The 26,690-nt window shown below is 35.9% G+C and overlaps 1 protein-coding gene across 3 annotated transcripts in view; it reads right to left on the reverse strand.

Annotated features, from left to right (window-relative positions):
- Positions 1–5,555: 5,555 nt before the first annotated feature.
- Positions 5,556–26,690, reverse strand: part of Hecw2 (HECT, C2 and WW domain containing E3 ubiquitin protein ligase 2) — a 373,687-nt gene continuing 352,552 nt past the window's right edge. For all 3 annotated transcript variants that reach the window (XM_047544667.1, XM_047544666.1, XM_047544668.1), the window contains 2 exons: positions 26,369–26,481; positions 5,556–12,228 (listed from right to left, as the gene is read on the reverse strand). In XM_047544667.1, coding sequence (XP_047400623.1) covers positions 12,117–12,228; positions 26,369–26,481 — 225 coding nt within the window. In that variant the 3' untranslated portion in view covers positions 5,556–12,116. The remainder of the gene's footprint in view (positions 12,229–26,368; positions 26,482–26,690) is intronic.

The following is a 26,690-nucleotide window of genomic DNA, read 5'->3' on the forward strand; positions in this document are numbered from 1 at the left end:
ATCTAAGTGAGCTTAATCTTTACAAAAGTCATTTTAGCTCAAGAGCTATAAAATCAAAGTTATCTTAATTCTACAAAGAAAGGAGAGGATCTTTGACTTAATGCCCCCATTTTTAAAGGACAGCTCTTTATTCTGAGGTTGCCCTTCCCTTCACGTGTGTGTTAAGGGTGATAATCATTGGAGTAAATGGCAATTGCTAATTATTATTGCTAAATGTTCCTTTTAGCCACACATAAAGTCAAGACTCATAGCATTAGGCCATCCCCCTAGAGTCATTTACCAAATTTTTTTATTTTAAGATATCATGTGGGGTTAAATTTTATTGTCACCTGATATTCAGATGGGAAAGTGACTGTTTCACAACATTCTCTAAGACATGATCAGTTTCATCTTTTAATCCAAGAACAGCAGATGCACAAGTCCTATATGAATCAGGAATATTAGGTGAGCTGGTGTGCCTGATTCCCCAGCACATTGCTGATTGGTCACAGCAAAATAGAGGGGCTACTTCAAGCAAGAATATAGTAACATAAGTTTTAGTCAAAAAAGGAAGAAAATTAGAAAAAGTGTTAATAGAATAGGCTAGATCATTTAATTAAAATGGTGATAAACACTGAACTCCATCAAGATAACAATTACAGCATATATTTGATGTCTATATATGTCTATAAGTCATCAACAAACACATTTTGTCCAACATATCCTATTAATGATCTTAGGAATTTATACATCTTTTAAAAGATTTCCAGAAGTACTGTTAAAAGTTTTAAGTGTTTACTTAAAATGAGGGAGTTTTAATAAATTGTAAAGGTCTTTGATGTTGAATGATTTAGTTCTTGGGAATTGCAGATAAATAGAGGCATTACTCTAAAAATTAAAAGCGTCATTTTGCATTCAGTTGAATGCTTTGTGTGAAATTGTTTTTTTAGATTTTTACACATCCAAAACGTTCTGGAGTTCACTTCTCCAGAACATTCCTAGGCATTATACTTGGTTTCCAAGTCTCTGACCTTTCCTCATTTCTTTAGGTGGACTCTGTCACTGAGGTAGTTTTTTGTAATCTCTAATCCTATTTTCCTTCTTAAAAAACAACTTCTATTTGCTTTTAATACACAATATTGGACTTACTATCTAACACTAACATACCACTTAGAATGAAATCATTGCTTTCCTATAAAGCAAATATTCTTCCTGTTGTTCATTGTCTGTGCAGTTGTTTGTACTCATTTTTTTTTTCCAGTTCTGGGAATTGAACCCAGGGAATTGCACATGCTTGGAAAATTGCAATTCATTTTTATAGTTGCTACTGGATTATAGCTGAAGACTGGCCTCTGGTTACTCTGTAAATAATCACTAATGAATTGATTTAGGGACTTTGTTACATGTTCTACTTTAGCGCTAATTTTTCTCCTTAAACCCATTTTTTTTAAGTTGTTGGTGGACCTTTATTTTGATTTATTTATATGTGGTGCTGAGAATCGAACACAGTGCCCCACACATGCTAGCTAAGTGCTCTCCCGCTGAACCACAACCCCAGTCTATCCATTTATTTTTAATATACTTTATTTAAAAAATCATTTTACATTTATAGAAAATTTGACAATAGTATCGAGTTCCAACCTTCCTTGAACCCACTTTCCCCTACAAACATCTTATTTCATTATGGTACATTAGTTGTAACTAATAAACTGATATTAACACATTATTATCATTGTCATTATTATTTGCCAATTATCATGTCTCATTAGGCTTCTCTTGTCTGAGAAACAACATTTCAGACTTAGTTTTGATAACCCTGACAATTTTGAAAATTGATAAGTATATTGAATAATGTACCTCTGTTGTAATTTGATGTTTTTCTCATGGTTAGACTGGGATTTTGGATTTTGAGGAGATAAAGTGGCATTTTTATCAAAGCATCAAGAGTACACACTATCCACAGGATCTTTGACTGTGGATATTGACCTTGATCTCCTGTCAGCAAAGTTATTTTTCTCCCTTTACCCCCATTTTTTGCTATGCTCATTAGAAAGCTCAACAGAAATTGTCTACATACATTATTTGAAATTTTCTGAGCAGGAGATTTACCTCTTTAATTATTCAATTACTTGTTCATCCACATGGACTTGTAGGTATTTATTTTATAGTTTTATTACTACTTTATTTTGTTGCTCAAATTATTCCAGCTTTGGTCCTTGGAGCTGTATTAGTTAGCTTCTACAGCTCTTTGGCAGTCTCTCATGGTGTTTTTTGTTTGTTTCTTATCACTTCCTTACTTCGCAGCATTATAAGATACTTCAGCTTCATCTGGTATTTTTTTTTCTAGAAGCAGCTATTTCTCCAAGGAGTAGGGCTAATTTTTAAAAAATGATTTCATGTGTTAATTAAGGGCCTTAGCTAAGGACACGTCAAAGTCAGCTGGGAAATATTTACTAATGGGTTCTCGGACAACCACCACCACACCTAAACTCTTTGGCAGGTTAGAAAAGATATACACATGCACAGTAGCCACAATATGTTGGCGTTCCTGCTTGGTTCAAAGATTCAGACAGCCTGTTATCTTCATTCCTTCTTAAACATTGTTATGAGTGATATGACAGACAGGCTAATTGCAGATGAGAGAAAACAAACCCAAACATTTTAGCTCCAAATCATCAGTAGTATTGTGTGAGGAAAGACTCTGATTTTATAGAGCTTGCTTTTAGAACTAATGTGTGTACACCCCAAGTAACAGGTAAAATCAAAGTGGTATCTTGCTGGATCATCAAATGTCTTTAATCCTAGTGGGAGGGGGTTACAGAGAGAAACAGTTTTTATTAAAGCTAAACAGGAAAAGATCCTATTTTCAAAGTGAAACCAAGTTTGATATATGAAGACTTTACTTAAAAACAAATGAAACATACAAGTAAAGTAGCATAGGAAGAGCTCACTTCAAGCTACAGCTTAATATCTGAAGGGTCCTCTATCATTACCGGTAATATAATGTGAAATGATGGTGTGGTTTGCTAATTAAAGCTGCAGTAATAGTAAATTAGCACTGATGGGTGAGTAGTTCCTTAGCCAACAGTTTAAAATGGCTTAATTGTTTTTTTGTTTGTCTCTATGTTTGGTTCTTTTCTGGGAAGGCAATTGTTCAGGAACTGGTCCTAAGGAAAATGCACAGCTACTCGCCATTATCTCTCACTCCATCCCAAAGAAGGAATAAAGTTTTGGATTAGCCAGTTTCAGGAAACCAGGACCATATTTATTATCTTTTGAGATTTTGTCACTTGAGATTTTCATTTGATTTTCAAGCCATCAAACTGGAAGATAAGAGGCACTTCCCAGGCTTAGTTAAGTTTGACTGTCTTATTTTTGGGCTCTCGCAATTTTCTGGACTCATCAGAAGGACCTGTACTTTATTCATTCAAGGCTCCTCTACCCTAAGAAGACCTGCAGTGGGCAATCTGTATCAACTCTAGCTCACATATTAAGGAAAAATATATTTTTCTCTTTATTGGCTGCTTTTTTCTTCCTGTAACGTGTCTTTCCTTTGAAGTAAGACTTAGAGGGTGAACCTGTGAGCGTGAGCATAGGAAACCTCTTGGCCTCTGGAATCTTAGTCCATTGGGGCTGCTATAACAGACTATAAGAAACAGAGTAGCTTATAAGCAAGAGAAAGTTATTTCTCACAGTTCTGTAGGCTGGGAAGCCAAAGATCAAGGTTTGGCAGATTCAGTGTCTGGTGAGGGTTGACTTTCTTATTCATAGATGGTCATCTTTTTGCTGTGCCGTCACAAGACAGAAGGAGTAAAGAAGCTCTCTGGGTTCTCTCTTAAAAGAGGACTAATCCCATTTATGAGGATCCTGTCCTGATAATCTAATCACCTCTTAAAAGTCCTAACCTATAAACACTATCATGTTGGGAATTAGGTTTCAGCATATGAATTTTTGGGACACACATTCTGTTTAAAGCATTTGGTTTCTTTAGACTTGATTCTACACACTGCAAAAGATGTCCTTCATATGGTTTAATCCTTTCTAAAAGATTATATTGAACATTGGGGACAAAAGCATCATAGTAATAAATAAAAGGTCTTGATTTGGCTTGAGGCTAGGAATTTAATTTGGGGTGAAAGGGTAGGGCAGGGAGAGAAATATGTTGACAATGTCATGACAGAGTTCAAGAATTTGAACCTGGAGTCCATTATCCAGTGTCACCTGAGTATCAACCTAGATATGAATTAGTATACAACTCAAGTATTTTGGATAGCCAAAGCTGTGTATTTTATAACATTATAATAAACTGTGAAGGAACTACACATTGTTCCAATGACTTTTGGGAAACTTACTTTTTCTTACTATATGAAAAACTAATGACTAAACATCACTTGGGAAGTTCCACCAAATCAAGGATTTTTAAATAAGCACTAAGAAAATGTATGGAACATATGTGTATCAATGCAAACATTTTATCTTTAGCAGATAACTCTTATTTCAATGTAGTCTTATGATTCTGAAGTTTATTTGCTTGACAAATAAAGAGGAAAGTGTGAAGAGAAAAATCTTTATTCCTTGATGAAGAGTTTGAAGGATGAAACAAATCCAGCATGTAAGAAAGACTTCCTGGGATGGTGGGAATTATGCATTATTACATATTCACTAATTAAGTGGGTTTTACATTAAAAGAACATAATAAAGCAGATAAATTGGTCATAATGAAAACACATTGAGGTCAAAGAGCATGGGGGGGAATGTTATAACACAGAACTTAGGAAGTCAGTGTCATGAATGCTCTTTCCCTTCAATGTTAATATCAATTTTTAGTCAGTTGGAGAAGTGGAATCTTCAGCCTTAACTGCTCTCATGCACTCTATGAAGTTGATTTCTAATATAAAATGTCAAATGAAGAGTTTAATAGTACATCTGTTCCATAAAATTTTGACAGGGATCCTCTTAACTCATATGAATTATCATGAGTTGGTTTTCAGAAAAATACTGGTAAATAGATCATTTTCAAATACATCTTTTAGTGATTGACTGCCCTTGTAGTAGTTATTCACCTTTCTCTTTCCCCATATTTTCCTATTAACTGCCACATCTTAGTAACACTTTACTTATTTGGTCAATTAATTTATACCATTAATAGTCAAGTATAAAAGACAATGTTATTGAATCAAGGGTTCCAAATGTGTTATTGGCAAGGCAAACTCAACCAGTAGACATGGTTGTTTTGATCCACCCAATATTTAAAAGAAAACTGGAACTATCACAAATTGTATTCTGGGTTTCTTTTGATAAAGCAGAACATCTTTCAATACTACCCGAAGTTCATGTGGTTAGGATCTGCTGGAAAAAAATATTTCAATGCCCCCTTGAGATAAGCCCCATGGGTCTGTTGCTCACATCCAGTCAGTTCCACTCATTGAATCCCTACCTGGTTACCTACCTGTAGGCTTGTGAATATGTGACCCTCAGATTAAACTGTGAGACCTTTAACTCTACCTTTGTTCTCCTCCCTCCTGAGTTTTTCTTCCCCAAAAGTATGACAGAAAAGTCATGACCTATTTTTTTAAAGAAGATTTATTTTGGATTAAGTGATTTCATGATGTAACATGGTTTTAAACAAAAATAGAGATCAGTATGAAAATAAAACAAATTGTACACATTAAAATATCTTTACCTCAAAGCATTTCATAATCATAAAAAATACAACACAAGAATTGGGGGTTCTGGTGAGGATAAGAATACAGACTTCCCAGAAAATGAACAACTAGTCCAGGATTCGGAGTCTTAGGCTCCATATAATATCACCCACATACCATTTCTAGGATATCAACAACCTGTATTATTTGCTTTGAAAAGAAGAAAAGAAATTTAAATGTAAGATGAAATGAGAGCTGTATAATCTTAATTCTAATAACAAATATCTTCCATTATTATTCTCTATTAAAAGTCACATGAATAAATATGAAGCTTAAATCAACTCAACAAAAATAGAAACATTGCTCTGAACTGTGATGCATGGTGTAGTGGACATAATGGGTGGGGTTAGTGAAGGAAATGAAAAGGCTTAAAAAAATACACCACCTGTGCTCTACTGAAATTTTAGAAATAATTTTTTTTTACAGAGCCTCAATATTAAAAAGTAAGCATTATTATAAAATTAGATTAATACTTTCAGTAAGAGGCAAGAGAGATGCATGTATTTTTATTCATTTGTTTTGGAATGCCTGCATCCCTATTATAAAAACATGTTATCTTATGCACTTTCCAACATTTAAACAGCCCCAAATTTTACTTATAATATCATATGAAGAAAAATAGTTTGTAATTACATCTTTAGAGCATCAGGGTCCTAAAAGAACATTCAGTCCTGTGTGTTTCCTGGTTAATCCTTCCAAGGTATTTCTTGAACATCATCCATCCTTTTTTACAGAAGGTGATAGTAACCAGAAGTTTACTGATGGTTCCTTACCTGCATCAGTAATAGCTGATTCAGTTTGAATCATACAACATGCCTATCAACACTCCTCAGGGTGTAATATCTTACAAGAAAGTTGGATATAAAGATATCACCTGCCCAAGGCCACTAGACATAAAAATCACAAATAGACGTTTGATTCTCCTGTTTTCCAAAGAAACCATATAACTGTGACCATCCTATTCCACGAGGCTATTTGATCATGAAAGCCAAATAAAGTACCTTGCAGATAAAAACCTAAGCAAATGTATTTCTTGTCTTGATTAACTTATTGAATTGGAAACACTGATTAGGTCTTGTTTGCAATTCAGTAACCTCAAAGAGGATTTTGCTTTCTAGATAGATTACAGGGAACATTTATTAATGGGCACCATGAAAATGTCCTAAAAGCTATTCTAACATCAAAGAATGTCTGAAAAAAAAAGCCAAATTAAGCATAATGAAATAAAGGGACCTTTCTTTTATTTCATATAGTGTTTGATAGTAGTAACAATAACTCTTAAATTTAAGAAATCTACAACATAATTGAATGCAAAAATTGTTGAATCTCCTGATTAAGCTATAGTCAACTTGAATGTTTTGGGGCTAAATTCCTTTCTTGAATACAGAAAACGTTAAGTTACCGAAGTTATAAAATGAGGTTATTTCCTATCAGGTAGATTTCTAAGCAGTGCCTTACTTAGGCAGTGACCCATTCTCCTTCTCAAAGAAACCAAAATGGAATATGTTCCTGCCCCCACCAGCATGCTCTAAGATGATTCTTCCACCCTTGTTAATGTTCCCTCAGCTACTATATGGGTAGCTCACAAATTCTGTCCTTTGCACCACACCTTGGGATGCAGTTAACTGCCCTGAATCTTAAGATCGGTCAATAATTAGCATTACATTTTTGGGGTTGGCAAACTGCTGGGCTCCTCTTTTCCACTTTTATTTTTATCAACCTTTTTGTGGGTAGCATTAGGCCACAACTCAGAAAGCTTTAATATTACTGGCATTTCTTTGCTTCCACACTAGACAACTTCATCTGGAAAACACAATTGAACTAGGAAGAAAATAAGTTTTGTGAAGTTAGAATATAGTAACAGGTGACTCATTAATTTAAACTCAAGTCTCATGGAAGTAAGATGGCTAAGATCTAGAGTGTTGCCACTCATCAAATAAACCTGAAAGCAGATGAAATGGAAGAAGAGGGTCTGAAACTCAGACTCAGCCTAGAGATTACACATTCTTCATATGCATGATGATGATTATTATTATTACTATTATTATTATTATTATTATTATTATTATGCAGGGTTCCTGATATCTTTTAATGATGGTATTGCATCATTTACCCTCCCTCTGGAGTTTCCTGAATAAGATAGTTGGTCACACTTCTAGACTCTCCTTATAAGATGTTTGTCTCAGAAATGATCAACTCTTAAAATTTGTGCAAAAGGTTAGAAAAAAAAATTATTGGACAATTGTGAGGAAGATGGGGAGAAAAAGAGACAAGAGTGGTTCCTTCCTCCACTACCATTGCAATTCAGCTACCAGGGTTTTCTAGATCCATGATTATTAAAAATTTAAACCTTAAATAGGGTTTCTGATTAGTACCTTTTCCATGATCTTTCTTTCAAATGATAGTTGATAAAATGAAATTATACTATATAAATACACAAAAGCAATCAAATTGCCTGTTTTAAATTTCTCGTGATGAGTAAAAATTATGCGTTGATGAGTAGTTGTGTCCATTAATATATTGATTTCCTCATAGACTTTCCAGAAGGTATCACATTTAAGCAAGTGAGAGTTTGGGTGAATGAAGCATCTTACAAAACTGGCTGGAAGTGGAATGTCCAGTACAAACATTAGTCTCTATATCACTTGAGATGAAACACAGAATTGTGACTATAAAGTACTGAAATGGATTCCACAAGTCATCCATGAGAATCAACCACAGCCCAGGTAGGACTTGATACTTCTTTCCAACAAAGTACCTGAGGATCAAGAGATAATGTGCCTGAAATGTACTTCGGAACTCCTAAGCACTATGCAGACATGTTTTACCTTAATCATCATTTGAGTGCATTTCACCATTTTTGATTGTTGTGCTGGTGATGGCTAGATTTTAACCATCTTACTTCCTTGAGACTTGAGTTTAAATGATGGAGAATGTCACTTGCAGCTATATCCTAAATTTGCAAAATTTATTTCCTTTCTAGTTCAATTGTTTTTTCCAGATTACAGAATTTCTACTAAATTATATATACAACATATGCTAGAAAATCGTGACTGTACTTCTTTGATCCCAATCCATTCATTCTGTGCACAAGAAAAATGTTTTGATTCTGTAAGTGGTTTGGACTCAGGGATTGGAATTCTTTACCCTGTAAATCGAAGGTATGTTGTAGTACAGAAGAAGGGAAACAGGGACATGATCAGACTTGATTTTGGCATTTCTTTGATAATTAGAAGATCCTGGAGTTGCTTCTTCACAGTTCAGCTCCCCACCTACACACTTTATTATACCTTTAAATTCTCATTGTGCAAATGCATTCTGGGTCTCAATACATCACTAATATTGACACATTATTTTCAGCAGAAACAGCATTTATGTGATTTATTTCAGTCACACTGTCTCCCATGTATGAAGTTGTGATGGAATCTCCCAGATGGATAATCTGTTCCCTCTTCATTCCTTGATTGTAGAACTTAACAATTTTTATTGAACATATTTTTGGGAATCATAGTGTCTCCTCTACTAGACTGTGAGCTTCTAAAGGATGGATTTAGAATTTCGTATCTCCCTCATCAAACACAGTGATGGACACAGAGGAATGGCAACAGTGTGCCTGTTTTCGTACCCAAGAGATGTTCTGCCTACTTATATGATGTATCATAACTGTCTTTTAGAGTATAAGGAGCATCACTTGTGTGTTTTAAAGAAAACTAGAGCTATCTGAGGTCACAATCCAGAAGAAAATATTTATGGATATATGTAATTATAGATTATATTAAAGACTAATTTATGTGTGGAGCATATTTTAATATTTTATATAGTTATTATTGGCTTCTTTTTGTTTTACTAATGAAGAAGAAAAAAATAGGCTATCATGGTTTTCTGATAAGCTTTTCTGTTTGTTTTTTGACACTGGGGATTAAGGTCAGGGGCTTGCACATATCAGGGAAGCACTCTACCACTGAGCTACATCCCCAGTCCTGGTTTTCTGATATGCTAAGTATATCTTTGGTAAATTCCAATTCTGAGAATGGTGTCAACTAGATAATTCTAATTAAGAATGTCTGCATATACCAAAGAGTACTGTTATTTGAGAAGCTGGATGCTTTAACAAAGAAATATATTTGTTAGAAAGAAAAGAGATACATTTTATTTCAAATTTTTACCTAGTGATATGGCATATGATAACAGTGTTTCAAACCAAAATGAACATTAACATGGCCTATGAATGTATTTTTGAAAAAAAGATGCAACCTTCTATATCAGCTGTTTAGAGAATGCCAGCTCTGAGACATCAAAAATGTGATTTAAAAAAGTGTGTTAGTATGTTATATATTTTTCCTTATAATGAAAAAATACAAATGAGTAAAAATAGTTTGGAAAATTAAATATATACTTGTATTCATGGTCAATCAGTACAAACCAATATTTCCAGTTAAAACTTTTTCTCCTTTCTTTCTTTTTTTCCCGCCCCAATTATAGTATATGCATAAATCTTGCTCTGTCCTTTCCAGATTTCAGTAACCTTTTTCCTAGAACATGTCCCATGCTGCAATACCTGCCTTTAGTGCAGAAATACAACATGAGTGGCACTGCTCTTAAGGGTCCCAACAGAATACACAGTTCAACCAGCAAGAGAGCTATCTGTTCTTACAAAACACCTAGGAAAACTGGGCATATCACCTCTATAAGATGGAAGATTGCCAACATCCCATAATAGGAATTCCATGGCTACTTATAAATATGATTCTCAAAGAAAAGTTCCAACAGTGCCTGTAAACCCACAGGCTGGCAAACTAAGTGTTAATCCAATGCTGTTACCTCCCTCAATTTAATTTCATTCTATTGTGCGTCTGATCAGTTATGGCCATAAATCAAGGAACAAACAATGGTATGGAATAATTCCAAAAGCAATCAAAATGAAAGATATCCTCTCTTTAAAATTAAGCAGAAGTAAGAGTAGTGATGTCATGCAGTTTTTGAGATATAGAAAAATTGTTTCTTGATATTAATAAGAAAATTATGCATCTGTGAAAATGCAGGCTTAGAAATATAGTACTGAGAGTTTCCATTTGTGGCATCTTCATTGATGAGGAAAAATGGAATTCTTATTACTAAAGAGAGCTGATGTCTTCAGTGTTGCTGATGGCTCCCTAACTGAGCTTAGTGTTTAATGATGCTGTACAAATAACAAGCAGTGGGGGAAATACGAAATATCTGTATTAAATGCCATCCTGGAAAGTATTTGATGGATGGAAGAGAGTCTAATGCATTTTAAATAAATGCATATCATACTATCACATATAGTGAGTCTTAAAAAAATATTACTTAGATGCACAGTCCTTGTAGTGGTTGACATGGCACTGTGAAGGAAGTTTGATTTAGAAGCTACGTTCTATTATACTTGTCAAGTGATGGAGTTGCTGTTAGTCATATTGTAATGTCCCTTTGACTTTGGTACATTCAGTGCAAATTATTTCGGGGATTTGTTTTAACCTTTATAAAAATAAAAGGCCCTTTTGTTCCCTTGAGAGTGCTTAAAAGGATACATACTAGCATGATGCCCGAGTAAGCATGGAACATGAAAATGGAAAGGTGATACATATAGTGTGATAGGTAGGTTCTTATATACATATTAAAGAACATAAATATAATGAACCTATAAAAAGAAACAGAACTCACTTTGTACATTTTCCTGATATGCTGTGATTAATTGCTATTATTTTAAAATTGTTTTCATGCATTATAAAGCATAGAATCTGTCATTAGTAATTCATTGAGTAACAGTTTGTCTTTAGCCGTAATTACACACATACCACTTGCATATACATTGTCACAGACCACCTTATTGCAAATCTTTAAAGTTACCTCATATTGACTTGGTTTCATTTTTACTTGTGTCCTGTGAAAGCTGAAACCTATAGTGCACACCATGCAGGCACTCATAAGCAAGAAATGAATATTTTTATAACGTAGGGCTTAAATGAATGTATTTTCAGGAAATATATTTGTTTTTATTGTATTATTTAACTTGCGATAATTTGGAGATTGGGCCAAGTGCTGCCAGTTTGGCTTGAACCACGTTCAAGGGTAAGTTTCATGATTCTCCCGAGTCCCTAGAAATTACCATGGAGCTGATCATGTATAGGTTCATCTTTGTCTTGAAACATAACAAATGGAAAAGGTTTGGCAGTCAAGAACTGTTGATTGAAAGACTGTTGGGTTGTTCCCTGGGCATCAAGCTCACCCAAATCCTTCCAAGAGGACTCATCGCCAGTCCCCAAACGTGAGAGAGCACATGTTCCTGGAAACTAACAGCACTCAGCTTTACTCTAATGGAAGCCTAAGCTGGAGACTTCCAATGCTCAGTCATTCTGGAAGCCAGCTTCTGAAATTGCCTGTCCATAAAGAGATGGGCATAGTGCTTCCATATCACTCAAGTCCAAAGGTACTGGTCTCTTCAACTGCTGTCAGGAGCTTCTCATAAAGCATGGAAAAGGATGGGTATGGAGGCAGATCCAGGCGGTTAAAACAAGTGTGAGCTCTGCAAACAGAAGAAATAGTCCAAGGTTAAAAACAAGTCCAGGGAAATAAAAGTGTGTATAAGTCTGTAGGGGTGGGGGAAGTGTGCATGCACACCCACACACACACATGCGTGTTTCATATTCAAATTTGTTGCCAATTTTCACACTTTTTTGGGGAAAACTTTGAATATATTTTGACTTAAAAAACTTCAGAATTAAGCCGGGCATTGTGGCACACGTCTGTAATCCTGGTGGCTTGGGAAGTTGAAGTACAAGGATTCCAAGTTCAAAGCCAGCTTAAAAACGTAGTGAGGCCCTAAGCAACTTAGTGAGACCCTGTCTCAAAAATAAATAAATAAATAAATAATATATATATATATATAAAAATATACATATATATGTATGTATACATACAATCCCATTGGATGCATATCCAATGCATCCCATTACTTGGGTGCAATCCCATTACAACAACAACAAAAAATTCAGAATTAGTTTCTCTAAGGGAAGTAGGTTATTAAATCTTTACCATTTTCACAACCACTTAAAAGCCACATTACATATAAATTATTGTTTGTTGAGTTTTGTAAGAATACAAAGGTTAGTTTAGGTTTTTTATTGTTCTCTTTTGGTATCAGACTTTCTCAAAGATATGAATGTAAGTAATTCTTTTTCAGCAATGGAATTTGCCTGGATGTTTCTCTGAATCTGAGGTTTGGCATTTTTTTTTTTTTTTTTTTTTTTTTTTTTTTTTAACTTTCTTGGACAGGGAAGAGAACCAGATGTCTGTGACGATCAGCTTCACTTCTCAGTGTCTTGGGAAAGTCCCTGGCTGGAATTTTCTGTTAAAGTCAGTAGAGCATTGTTACTTCTTTGAATCCTGTGCTATAATCTGTCTTCTCCCAGTTCACAATGCAGAAAAATGGCCATTTAAATCACCATTACATTAAGTATTCTTTTTTAGAAATACTCCCCTTTGCCAAGATAGGAAAAAAATATGTTTTCCTGTTATTTGCACCTGAATCACAATAAGAAATAGACAGTCTTCAAATAGTACATCTTATCAGGAAGCAAATCTGCACTTTTGACATGGAATAGGAAGCATTTGATTCTGAACATGCAACAGCTTTTTGCTGGAGCTAAAACAATTTTGACTTAAGAAATGCTCCTGAATCAACACAAAATTTTAGGATCTATGATTATTAACAGGCTATTTCTAAAAAGTAACATGCTTAAATTTTTACTCATAACTTTTTACTTATAAATGCAATTGATATTCTTAGAAATGGTGTAGCATAGTGGGAAGATCAGAACTTTGGGGTTGGAGAGACTTGGGTTTAATTCAAGCTCTGTACATAGCTGTGTGATTTGCAGTGAATTATTAGCACTCTGAGCCTCAATTTTCTCACTGGTCAAAAGGGAATAATATAACTTGTCTCAGAAAGATGTATTAAAGTCAAATAAAAGAAAAATCCTTAACAAAGCACCTAGTTAATAGTTCTTGACTAGTTAATAACATGTATTTTAGTTACATTTCTTTGTTATCCAAAAGATTTACTCTGCCTTTACTAAATTGCCAAAAGATAACAATGCCCCATAGAAACTGAGATAATAAAGAGGTATTAAAGCAGGTGTATGGTCACATGACTTACTAGAAATGGAATGTGAAGGAGCTTCATTATATTTTAAGAATATCAATTTTAGAACATAGAAATAGTATGACTGAATTTACTGCTCCTGACACTACAAACTCTAGGCTATACCAGTGGAAATCATCTAAGAGTTGCACGTAAGCACTTTTTTTTCCCCTTTGGATACTATGAATATTTCAGAATTGCACTTACTGTAATTCGTATTATACCTCCTTATACTAGAACCTAAATTTAAAAAATTCAACTAGCACACTAAAAGAGTCTCAGGAGTTTAAAATCTTATCTCGTGTGAAATACTAGAATAAAAAATACTAAATGAAGACTTTATCTCTGTTTTAGGGGGAGGCAAAGAAGTAGTAGAAAAGTGAAATTTTTGAAAAGAATTATATGCCAGACTATAGCTGTGTGACAGGTACATATTCACTATCCCATTAGACTCAAAGATGGTGTATCATTATTGTTTTTTTCATTTTTATCTCTTTTAGTTACCAAAAGGCTAAGTATCTTTCCCCAAGTCTGCTTACTTCTTATACTGCCTGTTTGTGATCTTTATGTTCATTTCCTTTGTCTTTTCTTTACTATCTTCATTGTGGCAAAATACACACAATATAAAAATTTACCATTGTAAGCATTTTTAAATGCACAGTTTTGTGGCATTGTGTGCTTAAATTGTTCAGAAACCACTATCATCACTGAATCTTGTAAAACTGAAACCATGAATCCTCCCTCTCTCTGGCCCCTGGAATCCACAATTCTACTTTCTGTCTCTATGATTTTTACTATTCCATGTACTTAAAACATTTGTCCATTGTGTCTGGTTAATTTCACTTAGTATAATGTTTCCAAGGTTCACGTCGGAGTTTGGGTCAAAATTTCCTTCCTTTTAAAGGCTGAATAATATTCCATTTTATGTATGTACCACATTATCCATAAATCCATTGATGAATATGAATTGCTTCTACCTTTTGGCTATTGTTAATAATGCTGCTATGAACATGGATATAAAAATATGTTTAAATTCCTGCTTTCAACTTGGGGGGATATATGCAGAGTAGAATTATTGGATCATACAATGATTCTATTATTAATATTTTCAAGAACCACCATACTATTTTCTTTAATGGACATGCCATTTTACATTCCCACCAATAATGCACAAGGGTTGCAACTTCTCCACATGCTTTCCCACACTTTTAGTTTTTTACAAAACTTTTACTTTTATAATAGCTATGTTAATAGGTGTAAAATGCATTCATCTTCTAAAGTCTTATGATTTCTTATTGATTTGTATAAGTGCTACAAAATAAAGACAGACTCTGTTGCTGGATCTGAAGAAGCAAGTTGCTGTGAAATCCACAGCTTTAAGGAATGAATGTTGCCAACAACCTAAGGGAACTTGGAAGTAGATCCTTCCCCAGTTGGACCTTCAGATGAGAACATAGCCCAGCTAACACGACTTCAGTCATGTGAGTCACTGAACAGACAACTCAGTTAAGCCGTGCCTGGACTCCTGCCCCATGGAAGCAGCACGATGGGTGTTGTTTTAAGCCACTAAGTTGGTATAATTTGTTTTGCAGCAATAGAAAACTAATAACAGGTTTCAAGGTCATGAAGCACTCAAGAAAGGTGGCAACTGTAATGATGTGAAGCAACAGAATCATCTATAAAGGGCAGGTGGTGAAGCAAAGCTGGTAGTAAGTAGCTGCCTTTATATGCTTCTAGGTGTCTGAGCAAAGAAACAGAAACTCTGCCTATCTCTTTGTAGTTTCCGTAGCATCTTTACAGGTACCATAGTACCTTATCCAGTAAATTCATGATCTGGGGCACTCTTTTCAATTCTCAACACAAAGGGAAGGACTGGTCAACCTTTTTTGCTCCTCTTTAGTCATAAGACATAATCATCATTATTGCTCCATAATCTAAGGTTATCACTCTTTCTTAAATTACAGCTGCTTGCATAACATATAGTTAACCACAGGACAACTTTCCTTCTGAATAAACTAAACAGCTCCTCTGAAAAATGTTTCATGAGGATGGAGACAACATATATTGTGGAGGGGGAAACTGCATGAAAGGTTAACTGGTTTTCTCCCAAAGTCAAAGATGAATCATTGGCCAAATCAAGAATAAGACCTCAGTTTTGGGTCTTCTAGGGGAAGTCCAACCTTAAAGTGAAAGCAGGTGATTTACTACCCACTGGCTCCATTCTTTTGCTTTTGGAACCTTGAGTGTTAATTTCATCTGACTCTTCACTATGAGTTGCTAGTCCTCAACATCCTACCAGGTCACATATAGAAAAGAATTCACAAAATAAACTTCAGGTTTTTTTAAATGAATGGTTCAATCTTAATATGTGCAGCTGAGGAAAAAAGTCAAGATTGGGTCAGTCCAGAAAATTCTGGGAGATACCAGGGGATTTTTAAGTGATCAATCTATCCAGTTCAATCTCAGGCCTACCAGAAAACAGAGCTACTCAAAAGGATACTTTGGAATGCATCAGAATCAGTCAAGGAATTGTTTACTACAGGGAGTTTTGGTTGGAACCCCTTGAGATTCTAATTCAGAAGGTTTGGGGTGGGCCTGGGGATCTGCATTCTAACAATCATTCCAAGGGAGTCTGAGGTAGGTCATCCCCACTACTGGAGAGACATCAAGTAGATTAGAAACAAGATATCTACATTGCACATTCACACCAACATTTTGTGTGCTTGCAAAAATTTCAAAACTGCTTATAAACAAGACAGCATTGCTAATAAGGAAATTGAGGAAGAGTGTGGTTAAATGAATTGCCCAATATTTACCATCAATTTGCTATTTGAGCCAAGAAAGAAAAAAAAAAAGCAAAACAAAACAAAATCCTCTGAGGTTTTTCACACCCTCCACCTCCACCCCATTCCATGTCCTAAGAAAACTCTAGTAGAAAATAACAGGAGGGCCCTTGGACTGTGTTGATATTGGCAGCAAAAGCCTGTCCAGCTATTCAGTCTCAGTTCAAGAACATTTTCCAAATCTTTCAAAGCCAGTCATACTGAACTTATAATGAATTTAAGCTTGTTTTAATCTTCCCAGCCAGGACCACTCAAGGGGAGCAGGTCTGAACACATCTTCGGAAAATCTTGCTGGCATAAATATCAAGATGTAAAAACCCTCCATATATCTGGTCTGACTTAATAGATCTCTTGGTGCTTTCTGGATCCTTCAAATGTTAACAGGGAGGTCACATATTTATACTCTTTTATTTCCTATAGATAGACAAGTCAATTATCTAAATCCAGTAAGCCAAAAATATCACAATTACATTTTCATAGGTCAATTCAGTGGTTAATGTGCTTCTCTCTCTGTATGAAAGTACTTATTTATTCATTTATTCCTCATTCTTCCAGAAGTGATTTCTGGTAAGCTCAGAAGAGATTATAATTAAGATTTTAAAATGAGAGGGAGAGAAAGAGAAAATCATGTACCTTGTGTTATCTAATAGATAGTCCTAGAAATAAAATGCCTTTGCATCAAATAAATTATTTTTATTTGCATTATAATTTAGAAAATGTTAATTATCTTATTTTCAATTGACAGTGTTGTGTAACCCTTCAGATTTCACTTTTCTTACTCCTATTCCCACCTCTTCATCAAGCAATTGATAAACCAAAATACTTAAGAGCACTCTGCAGAATTCCTAAGGAATCTTGAAATGTATCACTTTTCAAAGCCAAGTTTTCTTTGAAAATAGGTGTATTCCCAATGCAATAATCTGGCACGTCCAAATTTTACTGATGTGAAAGTATGTTCACAGGCATCCTTAAGGGGATCAGGCGAGACTGCATTTTTTGTCATGATCACACACTAGAGCAGGCAAAGCTGGGCTTCTTCTGAGCATCTGAAAAGGTTCTGGTGTTTCCTTTCACTCCTTCCCTCCTTTTCTGACCTTTCAGGGTGCCCTAATTTGAAGCCAACAGGTCGTTAGGCAGAATTTAAGTTCTTTTACTTTTTGGATCTCTTATTATTTTTCCTCTTGAAGATCCCATATTGGGAAAGGTTGTCCTCCCATGCAAAGTGATTTGAAGAATAAAATTTAATTTTTCAGTTAGCATTACATTTCATTTATTCCTTCACTTACTGAACTAGCACTTACTATGTGCATACTGTATGCCAAACATTCAGCTGTCTCCTGGTAGATGAGAATGAAAAGTCTGGAGTCTGTCCTCAAGGGGTTTATACTCTGGCAGTAAAATGCACAGTGAATGGGAGCCCCACTGCTGGCTGTGCAGCCTGTGCTGGGTACTAGGGGATCTGCCTGGGCCAAGTGGCACTGGAACCCAGCCTTCCTTTGCCTCTGCTTGATAAACTGTGAGCTCTAGCTTAGGGCTGCAATACTCCAGAAGACTGAGACACCTTTGTTTAATTAATCCAAAAGATTCCTGTGGGCTATTAGGGCTCGGCATACAAACAATAATACAATGAGTTACAAGTCTGCACGACAGAGCTGGGAAAGCTTTATAGAAGACTCTCCATGCCAAGGCTTGAAGGATTTGTGGGTGTACAGGGCTTTTCTGGATCAACAAGGAAAAGGATGTTCTTAGCAGATTGCCGAGGGTGTGAGAAAGCATCATCAGGAAATCTGAGAAGTGCAAGTGACAGGAATGAAGGCAGGACCTGAGGCCAGATGGGGAGGCAAGGCCACATCTGCAAGTCAAGTGGGTTCATTCGAGGCCCTTTCCCATTTAATTCATGGGTGAATGGGAGCCAATGACTGGGTGTGCAGAGGGGGATGGCAGAGGTGCCATTAAGCACGACGAGGAATATAGGAAATGAGTAGAGGACAGATGATTAGTCAAGAGCTGTAACCAGCATGAACAATTCAAAGTTACCAATCACACAGAGTGATAAGAATCAATTAAAGTAGTCCAGTGGCAGTTCTATTAGCCTAGGAAGCTTCGTTAACACAAATAAAGATAAAACTTGTTAGAATTTTTTAAATAGTCATAATTTCTCTAATGCCCTTAGTACTTTTTTAGACCATGTGGTTTAGAGCAGGAATTCTTGTTAAGACTCAATCACAAGTACCTGTGAAACCTATGGCAGCACGGCACAACCCTTGACCCCCACAGGTGTTCAACAAGTGTGAACAGAGATCAGCTTCTATCGGTCACAAGGTTTTGCACATAGTAAGCATGTGATAAATTTCTATTGGCTGGCTAGAGAAATTAGATCCATTATCTAATTATTGCCTTATTTCAATGTCTCATTAGGCCACCTTAGTGAAACCGCACCTGAATTTGTAAATATAGTATGGGTAGATAACCTGTAGAAGAAACTCTTCAAACTATTTATTCTGAGCAGGTAACTTCTTCACCCATGGATGGCTCTGGGGGAAAATGTTACATATAATTTTTAAAAGTAAGAATATTTCCAGAGATGGGAACCACTGGAAGTTCAAAAAAAAAGGTATATATCTTGGATAGACATAGCACATTTTCCACACAACTAAAGATTATAAAATACCATGCCAGCCCTGGAAGACAGATGTTAGAAGCAATAGTAATAATGGCTAAAGTTATTGAATGATGTGTTAGGTCTCATTTTAACACTTTTATTTATTTTATTTTATTTTATTTTTTTGGTACTGGGGATTGAACTCAGGGACACTCAACCACTATGCTATATTCCCAGTCCTATTTTGTATTTTATTTAGAGACAGGGTCTCACTGAGTTGCTTAGCATCTTGCTTTTGCTGAGGCTGGCTTTGAACTTGTGATCCTCCTGCCTCAGCCTCCCGAGCTGATGGGATTATAGGTGTGGGCCACCATGCCTGGCCATTTTAAGCACTTTGCATATATAATCTCATTTGGTCTTTAAAACTTGGTAAAGTAAATACTAGTGTCTGTCCTCAACTATTCAGATGATGATAGAAATATAAAAGTGATTTTGAAATATCTTGTTTGGAGTGGTTCAAAGTCATCCCTCAAGTTTTACAATTCCCTAAAACTAATATTCATTGATTGTTAGGTGACTGGGTTCAGTGCTAAGGACAAAGTCATGTTCAACTCAAATAACCCCTTGTTCTCCCAGGGATATATTCTAGAATAGGAGAGGGATACTCAACAAGTAAACTAATAAATAAACATGATAGTTAAATTAAGTTTTATGAAGGAAATAAAGTATGACAGAGTGAAAAAGCGAGGTTGGACCTTTCTGCAGAAATTGCCCTATGCCGAGTCCTTGGGAATGAGAAAGAACTAGCAGAAAGAGTCCCAGAGTCTTGAAACAGAGTTGGGCCTAGCATGTTTGAGGAGCAGCCAGGAGGCTGGTGGCTGTTGTGGGTGGGAGACAGTGTGTGTGTTGAGGCTGGAGTGCAGCCTGACCAGGTCCCCCCACCTGCAAGTGCTCAGAAGGAGTCTGGATTTTATCTGGGTCCCTGGAGGGTACAAGCAGAAGAGGAGGTGACCTAAAGGCTGCAGATCACAGTGCCTGCTGAGTTTAGGATGGTTGGTGAAAGGCACACAGAATGAAGCAGAGAGCTCAGCTGGCAGGCTGCTGTGATCCCGGGAGAGGTGACTGTGGCACAGACTAGGCTGGTGGGCAGATGGACCCAAACTTGAGGCCAAGGGAAGGGGGGGGGTAACTATTCTTTAACAGTTGTGGTACTTGTCACCCACAGATGCACACTTCAAAATATGACATATGAAGCAGGTTTCAAGGCCCATTGTCAGCTTGGCTTGGATTATCCTATCCTCTGTTGCAAGCAGTATGTGAACCTCCTTTCACTTCATTAAAAATTCACAAATTATTTCTTTTCTTTTTTTTTTTTTTTTGTGGTGCTGGGGATTTGAACCCAGGGCCTTGTGCTTGCAAGGCAAGCACTCTACCAACTGAGCTATATCCCCAGCCCTTCTTTTCTTTTAAAAAAAAATAATTTTAAAATATTGGACACAATATCTTCATTTTATTTATTTTTTTATGTGGTGCTGAGAATCAAACCCAGTGCCTCACACATGCTAGGCAAATGCTCTGCCACTGAGCCACAAGCCCAGTCCCACAAATTATTTCAATAGCTTCATTTTTTACTGGAGTTCTTTTTTAGACATGATCTGTTTTTATAACCTTACCGACCTTCCAAAGTAAAGACTGATCCAAAAGATAAAGGAAATTTAAGTGATTTTTGATATGATAAAATTATGAGTTATCTCTGGCATATTTAATTAGTACATGCTAATTCAATGGTACAATAAAGGAAAAATTGCAACTATTTTTGTTATATAGAACTTAGTGGGAGTGCAAAGGAGAAAGAAGTTGAAGAGAGCCTAGAAATTAAACTAAGGAACAAACTATTCTATAAGAATCTTCTGACAATTCCCTCCCAAGTCAAAAGTCACCTCATTGATCAGCAGGTGGCGGGGAACTGGGGAGACCAAGGAGGAATGTTTCAGAGCAAATATAGCAAAAAGGTGGCACCAAGGCGTCCTTCCAGGACTTACCTTTTGTTCTTTTTATTTTTTTAATTGAGAAAAGTGGCACTATATTTCAGTTATTTTCCTATTTGTTAGTTGACAGTTTACTTTGGCAACAGACAATGTTTTCTGTACCAGAGGAGGAAAAGCTAAATTACAGATGATACTATAGTACAATATTTAATGACATGGAAAGATATATATGGTTAGTGACTTGTAGCAAACAAAAGGCAGGTTACTAATGGATCATACTGTACCTTGTATTTTTGTTTTGAAATATTTGTGTACATGTGTTCACATGCATGGGTATCTGAAGAAATGAACTTCAAAATGTTAACAGTGTAACTCAGTAGTTGCCATTTGATGGATATATGTATGTATATAAACTTTTTTAGACATTTACACTTAATATATTTTTAACATATACATATATTTCCTGTCACTTTTGCAAAAAGTTTTTATGATATTAAAATTGCCATTTTATCCCATGTCTTTCCTCATAGAAACTGAGAAAGCAATCATGAAATTCATTTGAAAAAATATGAGACCCAGAATAGCCAAAGCACTACTTAGCAAGAAAAGTGAAGCAGGAGGCATCGCAATAACAGACCTTAAACTATACTACAGAGCAATAGTAACAAAAATGGCACGGTATTGGCACCAAAATATATAGGTAGGTCAATCATACAGAATAGAAGACACAGAGACAAACCCACATAAATACAGTTATCTCATACTAGACAAAGGTGCCAAAAACATACATTGGAGAAAAGATAGCCTCTTCAACAAAAGGTGCTGGGAAAACTGGAAATCCACATGCAGTAAAATGAAATTAAACCCTTCTCACCCTGCACAAAACTCAACTCAAAAAGGATCAAGGACCTAGGAAATAGACCAGAGATCCTGCACCAAACAGAAGAAAAAGCGGGCCCAAATCTTCATCATGATGGCTTAGGACCAGACTTCCTTAACAATACTCCTAAAGCACAAGAAATAAAATCAAGAATCGATAAATGGGATGGATTCAAACTAAAAAGTTTTTTCTTAGCAAAGGAAACAACCAGTAACGTGAAGAGAGAGCCCACATAGTGGGAAAAAATCTTTACCACACATTTAGATAGAGCACTAATTTCCAGGATATATAAAGAACTCCAAAAATACAAATAATCCAATCAATAAATGGGCTGAGGAACTCAGCAGACACTCCATAGAAGAAGATATACAATTGATGAACAAATATATGAAAAAATATTCAATATCTCTAGTAATTAGAGAAATGCAAATCAAAACTAATCTAAGATTTCATCTCACTCTAGTCAGAATGGCAATTATCAAGAATACAAGGAATAAGTGTTGGCAAGAATGTGGGGGAAAATGTACACTCATACACTGCTGGTGGGACTGAAAATAAATAGAACAAATTAAAAAATAAATAAAATAGAATGCTTTCAGCCCAGTCCTTCCCAAACTATCAGAGGTAAGGAAATATTTTTAAAATTTCTGTTCCATCATGGATCATCATGTAAGCTGTTACAAATGAATTATTAGAAAAATAAAACTTAAAATGACCAAAAAGTGGGATTTTAAGATCAAAAAGTTGTCACTCTTTGAAAATAATTTTATATTTTATAGTTTAATTCTACTGCAAAAACTGTCTCTCTGAGACACCTATTTCGTAGTTAACTCTTACATTGAATTTCTTAATTTGGATCGGCATTTCCTTTATAATAATCTCCAGGCACAACTATTTTCAAAAAAGTAAATTTCCCCTTTGGCAAGAACCATCACTCCTTCATAGTGATTACAGCTCTCCAACTCCTCTATCCCATCATTCCACTTGGCAAAAACCTCAGGGATGAACACAGGAAGTCTATGCCAAGATGGGAGAGAGGGCTGCCCTGCATTTTCCAGACTGGCATGTGAGCAGCATTTTTTTTTTTTTAACTATTTAAAAGAAATTGCCACAAAGTGAATTTACTCTCTTTTCATGAAATCCATTAGAGCACCATGGGATAGGAAACAGAAATGGAAACACAGATAACCTAACAGCCAACCCCAAAGTAGAATTGCAGTCATGTGTTCAGGCTGTAGGTCTCCATGGAGAATCTGTGTCTCTATCGCTCTTTAGTAGCAAAGTCTCTAGTTACTTTATACCACAGAAGGGATAAAAAGAGCCATGAACTTAACTCGCCCTGGTCTTGTAGACAGTCATATGTGCTTTATGCACTTCTTGGCTCACTCTGTGAGCAGTGCTACCCACTGTGTGACCACCAAGTGTGTGTTAGAATCAGGGAGAAGAATGAGATTCACATTTGCTGGCTTGAAGGGTTGAAAGGCTCTGAATCATTCACTTATGGAAAGACCAAGATACTCTCCCTCATCGTGCTGGTTGGGCTGCTTCCCACTCTCCAGGTTACCACCTCCCATTCCCAATGCAAGACCCTGCCAGTCTCCTTAGAGGAAACTTTTTTTTTTTTTTTAAAAGAAGAGCACTCACTTTCTATTAGTGTATATACACAATGTCACATCTTAAATGCTAAACACAGAATCAATAATAGAAAGAAGAAATACACTGGGGCTGACCAGCTTGAGACAGACCAACTCTTTAGTTCTACAGTTTAATATGCATCAGGAAAAAGCAGGAAAATGGTTTGAGTGTTAACTGTTCCATGGTGGGAGAAATGGACCTGGTAACCTAAAACAATCTTTTTGACTCCCTATATTTCATAGAGGGTGATGACAGTGTAAGTAAAGAAGCTGCTTCTGAAAAAACTATACTGTCACACATTAAAGTTCTTTTTCAATATTTTTTCCCCGAATGTACTTTTTTTGGTGGAGCCCTTTATAACAGAATAGTGGCAACTTTCAGAGATTCAGGATAAAATGTTCAAAAAGAACAAAGAAAATATACTATCCATATAAAATTTTATATCCATTATCCCAATCAACTGTCATAAATACTCTAAGAATGGCATTGCTATTCCTTCTTTATAGAGATGAAAAATCCATCTTTATTTGTACTGTTTTATAATCTGGATAGAACTAGGAATACAGAACCACCTTAGGTCTATATTAAGAGAAGAAGAAATGACAGTGCCTGTTACCCAACTGTATGTATGCAATGACACTGAGGAACACCACCATTTAAAATGAGTCAGCACATGAACATCCTGAGGTACCAGGAGGAAGTAGAGAAGTGAATACAGCATAACCTGAGATCCTCCAGCAGCTCTTTGGTATTATCTCTTACTCAACCACACCTAAATTACCACCCCCTCCTGGCCTTTTATAAATAAGCAACCTGAAGCCCAGTGATCAAGTGATCCGAAGGTTCCAGAGTTACATGTTGGGAGAGGTGAGACCAGAAGCCAGGTCTTTTAACTCCCATCTCAAAGCTCTGTCCAATATGCTACCATCTAATATGTATTACCAGTGACAGTGACACAAATCACAAAGGCAGCCTCCACCATCTGGATGCTTACTCAGCACCAGAGACATATTCCTATTTTTCATAGGAATAATTCCAGTTAAACCTCAGAATTACAGACCTACAAGGTAGATGAGGTAAAAGAGGCTATACCAAATTACCTTTCTTTGCTCATCAGGTTTCATGAAAATTCCAGTCATTAAATATGAATGACTGACACATCTGCTTATTGTTACAGTTTATTCCATATACTTTAGTGGCATTACGGAAATAGATTTCATCAGAATAGTGACACAATTAATCTGCCTGCTCCTACTTCTTCATTGCTAGTTCTTAAGTTTCTCAGAAGAATGAAAGGCTTTACTCAGTGCACATCTGCTTTTCAGACACAAATATGTGTAGAAAGGGGAAACACCATTACCCAAGCATAAATAAAATACACTTCTTTAAATAATGAAATTACAGTCTCCAAAAATTGGTACATTAAGTGCCCAATAATAATTAGGTGTCTGATCCAGCACCACCTTTCAGATTGTGAGACATACAAGGTAGCTAAGGAGGCTCCCTGAGTTTGCACCATTCCTCCTGTTTGTATTTTCAGTGTCCTCTCCCTGCTTTTCTGTCTGTTGATGCTAAGTACACATTCTAAAGTGTTTTGCAATTGCTAAGAAGAAAACTTTACTAGATCTCTTAAAGTTGGTTGTGTTTAAAATTACACTGACATCTTCGAATGCCTATTATCACCTTTTATCACCACAATAACAGGTTTCTCAAAGTTACCTCTACTTAAATTTAAGATGATATTTTGGGGAAGCTAATATCATTAAACCTCTAAAGATTTAAGTTTTCTTATTCGTAAAATTAGGAGAGAGAGAAAGAGAGAGAGAAAGAGAGAGAGAGAGAGAGAAGCAATTTGAGATTCTTTTTACTTAAAAATTCCATAGTATTACTGTTGATTGGGAAAAGGAATTCCACTCCTCTTGTGTTCATTGGCTCCCTCCTTTTCTTTTGCTCCAGTCATCTCTATACAAACTCAAATGCTTTCTTATTTACAAATACTAACTCACTTGTCTTTTGCATTTATTAGGAGCCTCAGTAAAGCAAAATCGTTCTACTCCAAGGAAATGTATGATATTGCTATGAATAAGAATCCAGTGCAGAGAGCATTCATGTGGAATTAAGATACCTACAATGTAAAATACAGAGGTATGAAACACATGATTTATATTCCTTAACAACCACATGATTTATATTCTTTAACAACCACAATGATAATTTTTAGCAAAGGGATTCTAAATACTTTTTAATATGAACTCAAAGCTACAGCTTCTAGGGCCACAAATATGATGATTAATGTTGCTTTGCTAATGTTAGCCAAAGCTCTGCTTTTGTTGTGTATTATATTTTAAGATACAGATATATATGATAAATATGTGTATATTTTAAGGATGACCAAGCAGATTTTTTTCTCTTTCCCCTATCAACATTGATAGGAAAGCAATCTATCTTTATAGGTTTATCCATCTATACTATTCCTCTATTCATATACCTGTGTACCTATCTACTTGCCTATATAATCCAAAGTCTCCCAAAGGGCTCAGTAGTGGCAGAAAATAAATGTTGTTTGCTATTTTACCTGGGAAGAGCCGTGATTTTCCCCCATTTCTCCACACAGAATCTTCTTGGGCCATTACTCCCCCGGAGGGATGCGAATCCTTCATAGGGAATGCTGGATGTGCCTGTAACAAACTAGAAACCCAAGGAAACAGAAGGGAGAGGTAAATCCAGAGTAGCAGCCAGGAAACAAACTGAATCATTCATGTGCAGGGTCCTGAGGAGGAGCAGGTGAGAGTGACAAACTTCATAGGCATAGAGTAACATAACATATAAATATGACAGAGAAGAACACTAAGAAGGGACAGTGCATTATAAAGAGAAGTAAGATATGGAGGGTATAT

This window comes from Sciurus carolinensis, chromosome 3 (genome assembly GCF_902686445.1).
Source record: "Sciurus carolinensis chromosome 3, mSciCar1.2, whole genome shotgun sequence".
Lineage (NCBI taxonomy): Eukaryota > Metazoa > Chordata > Mammalia > Rodentia > Sciuridae > Sciurus > Sciurus carolinensis.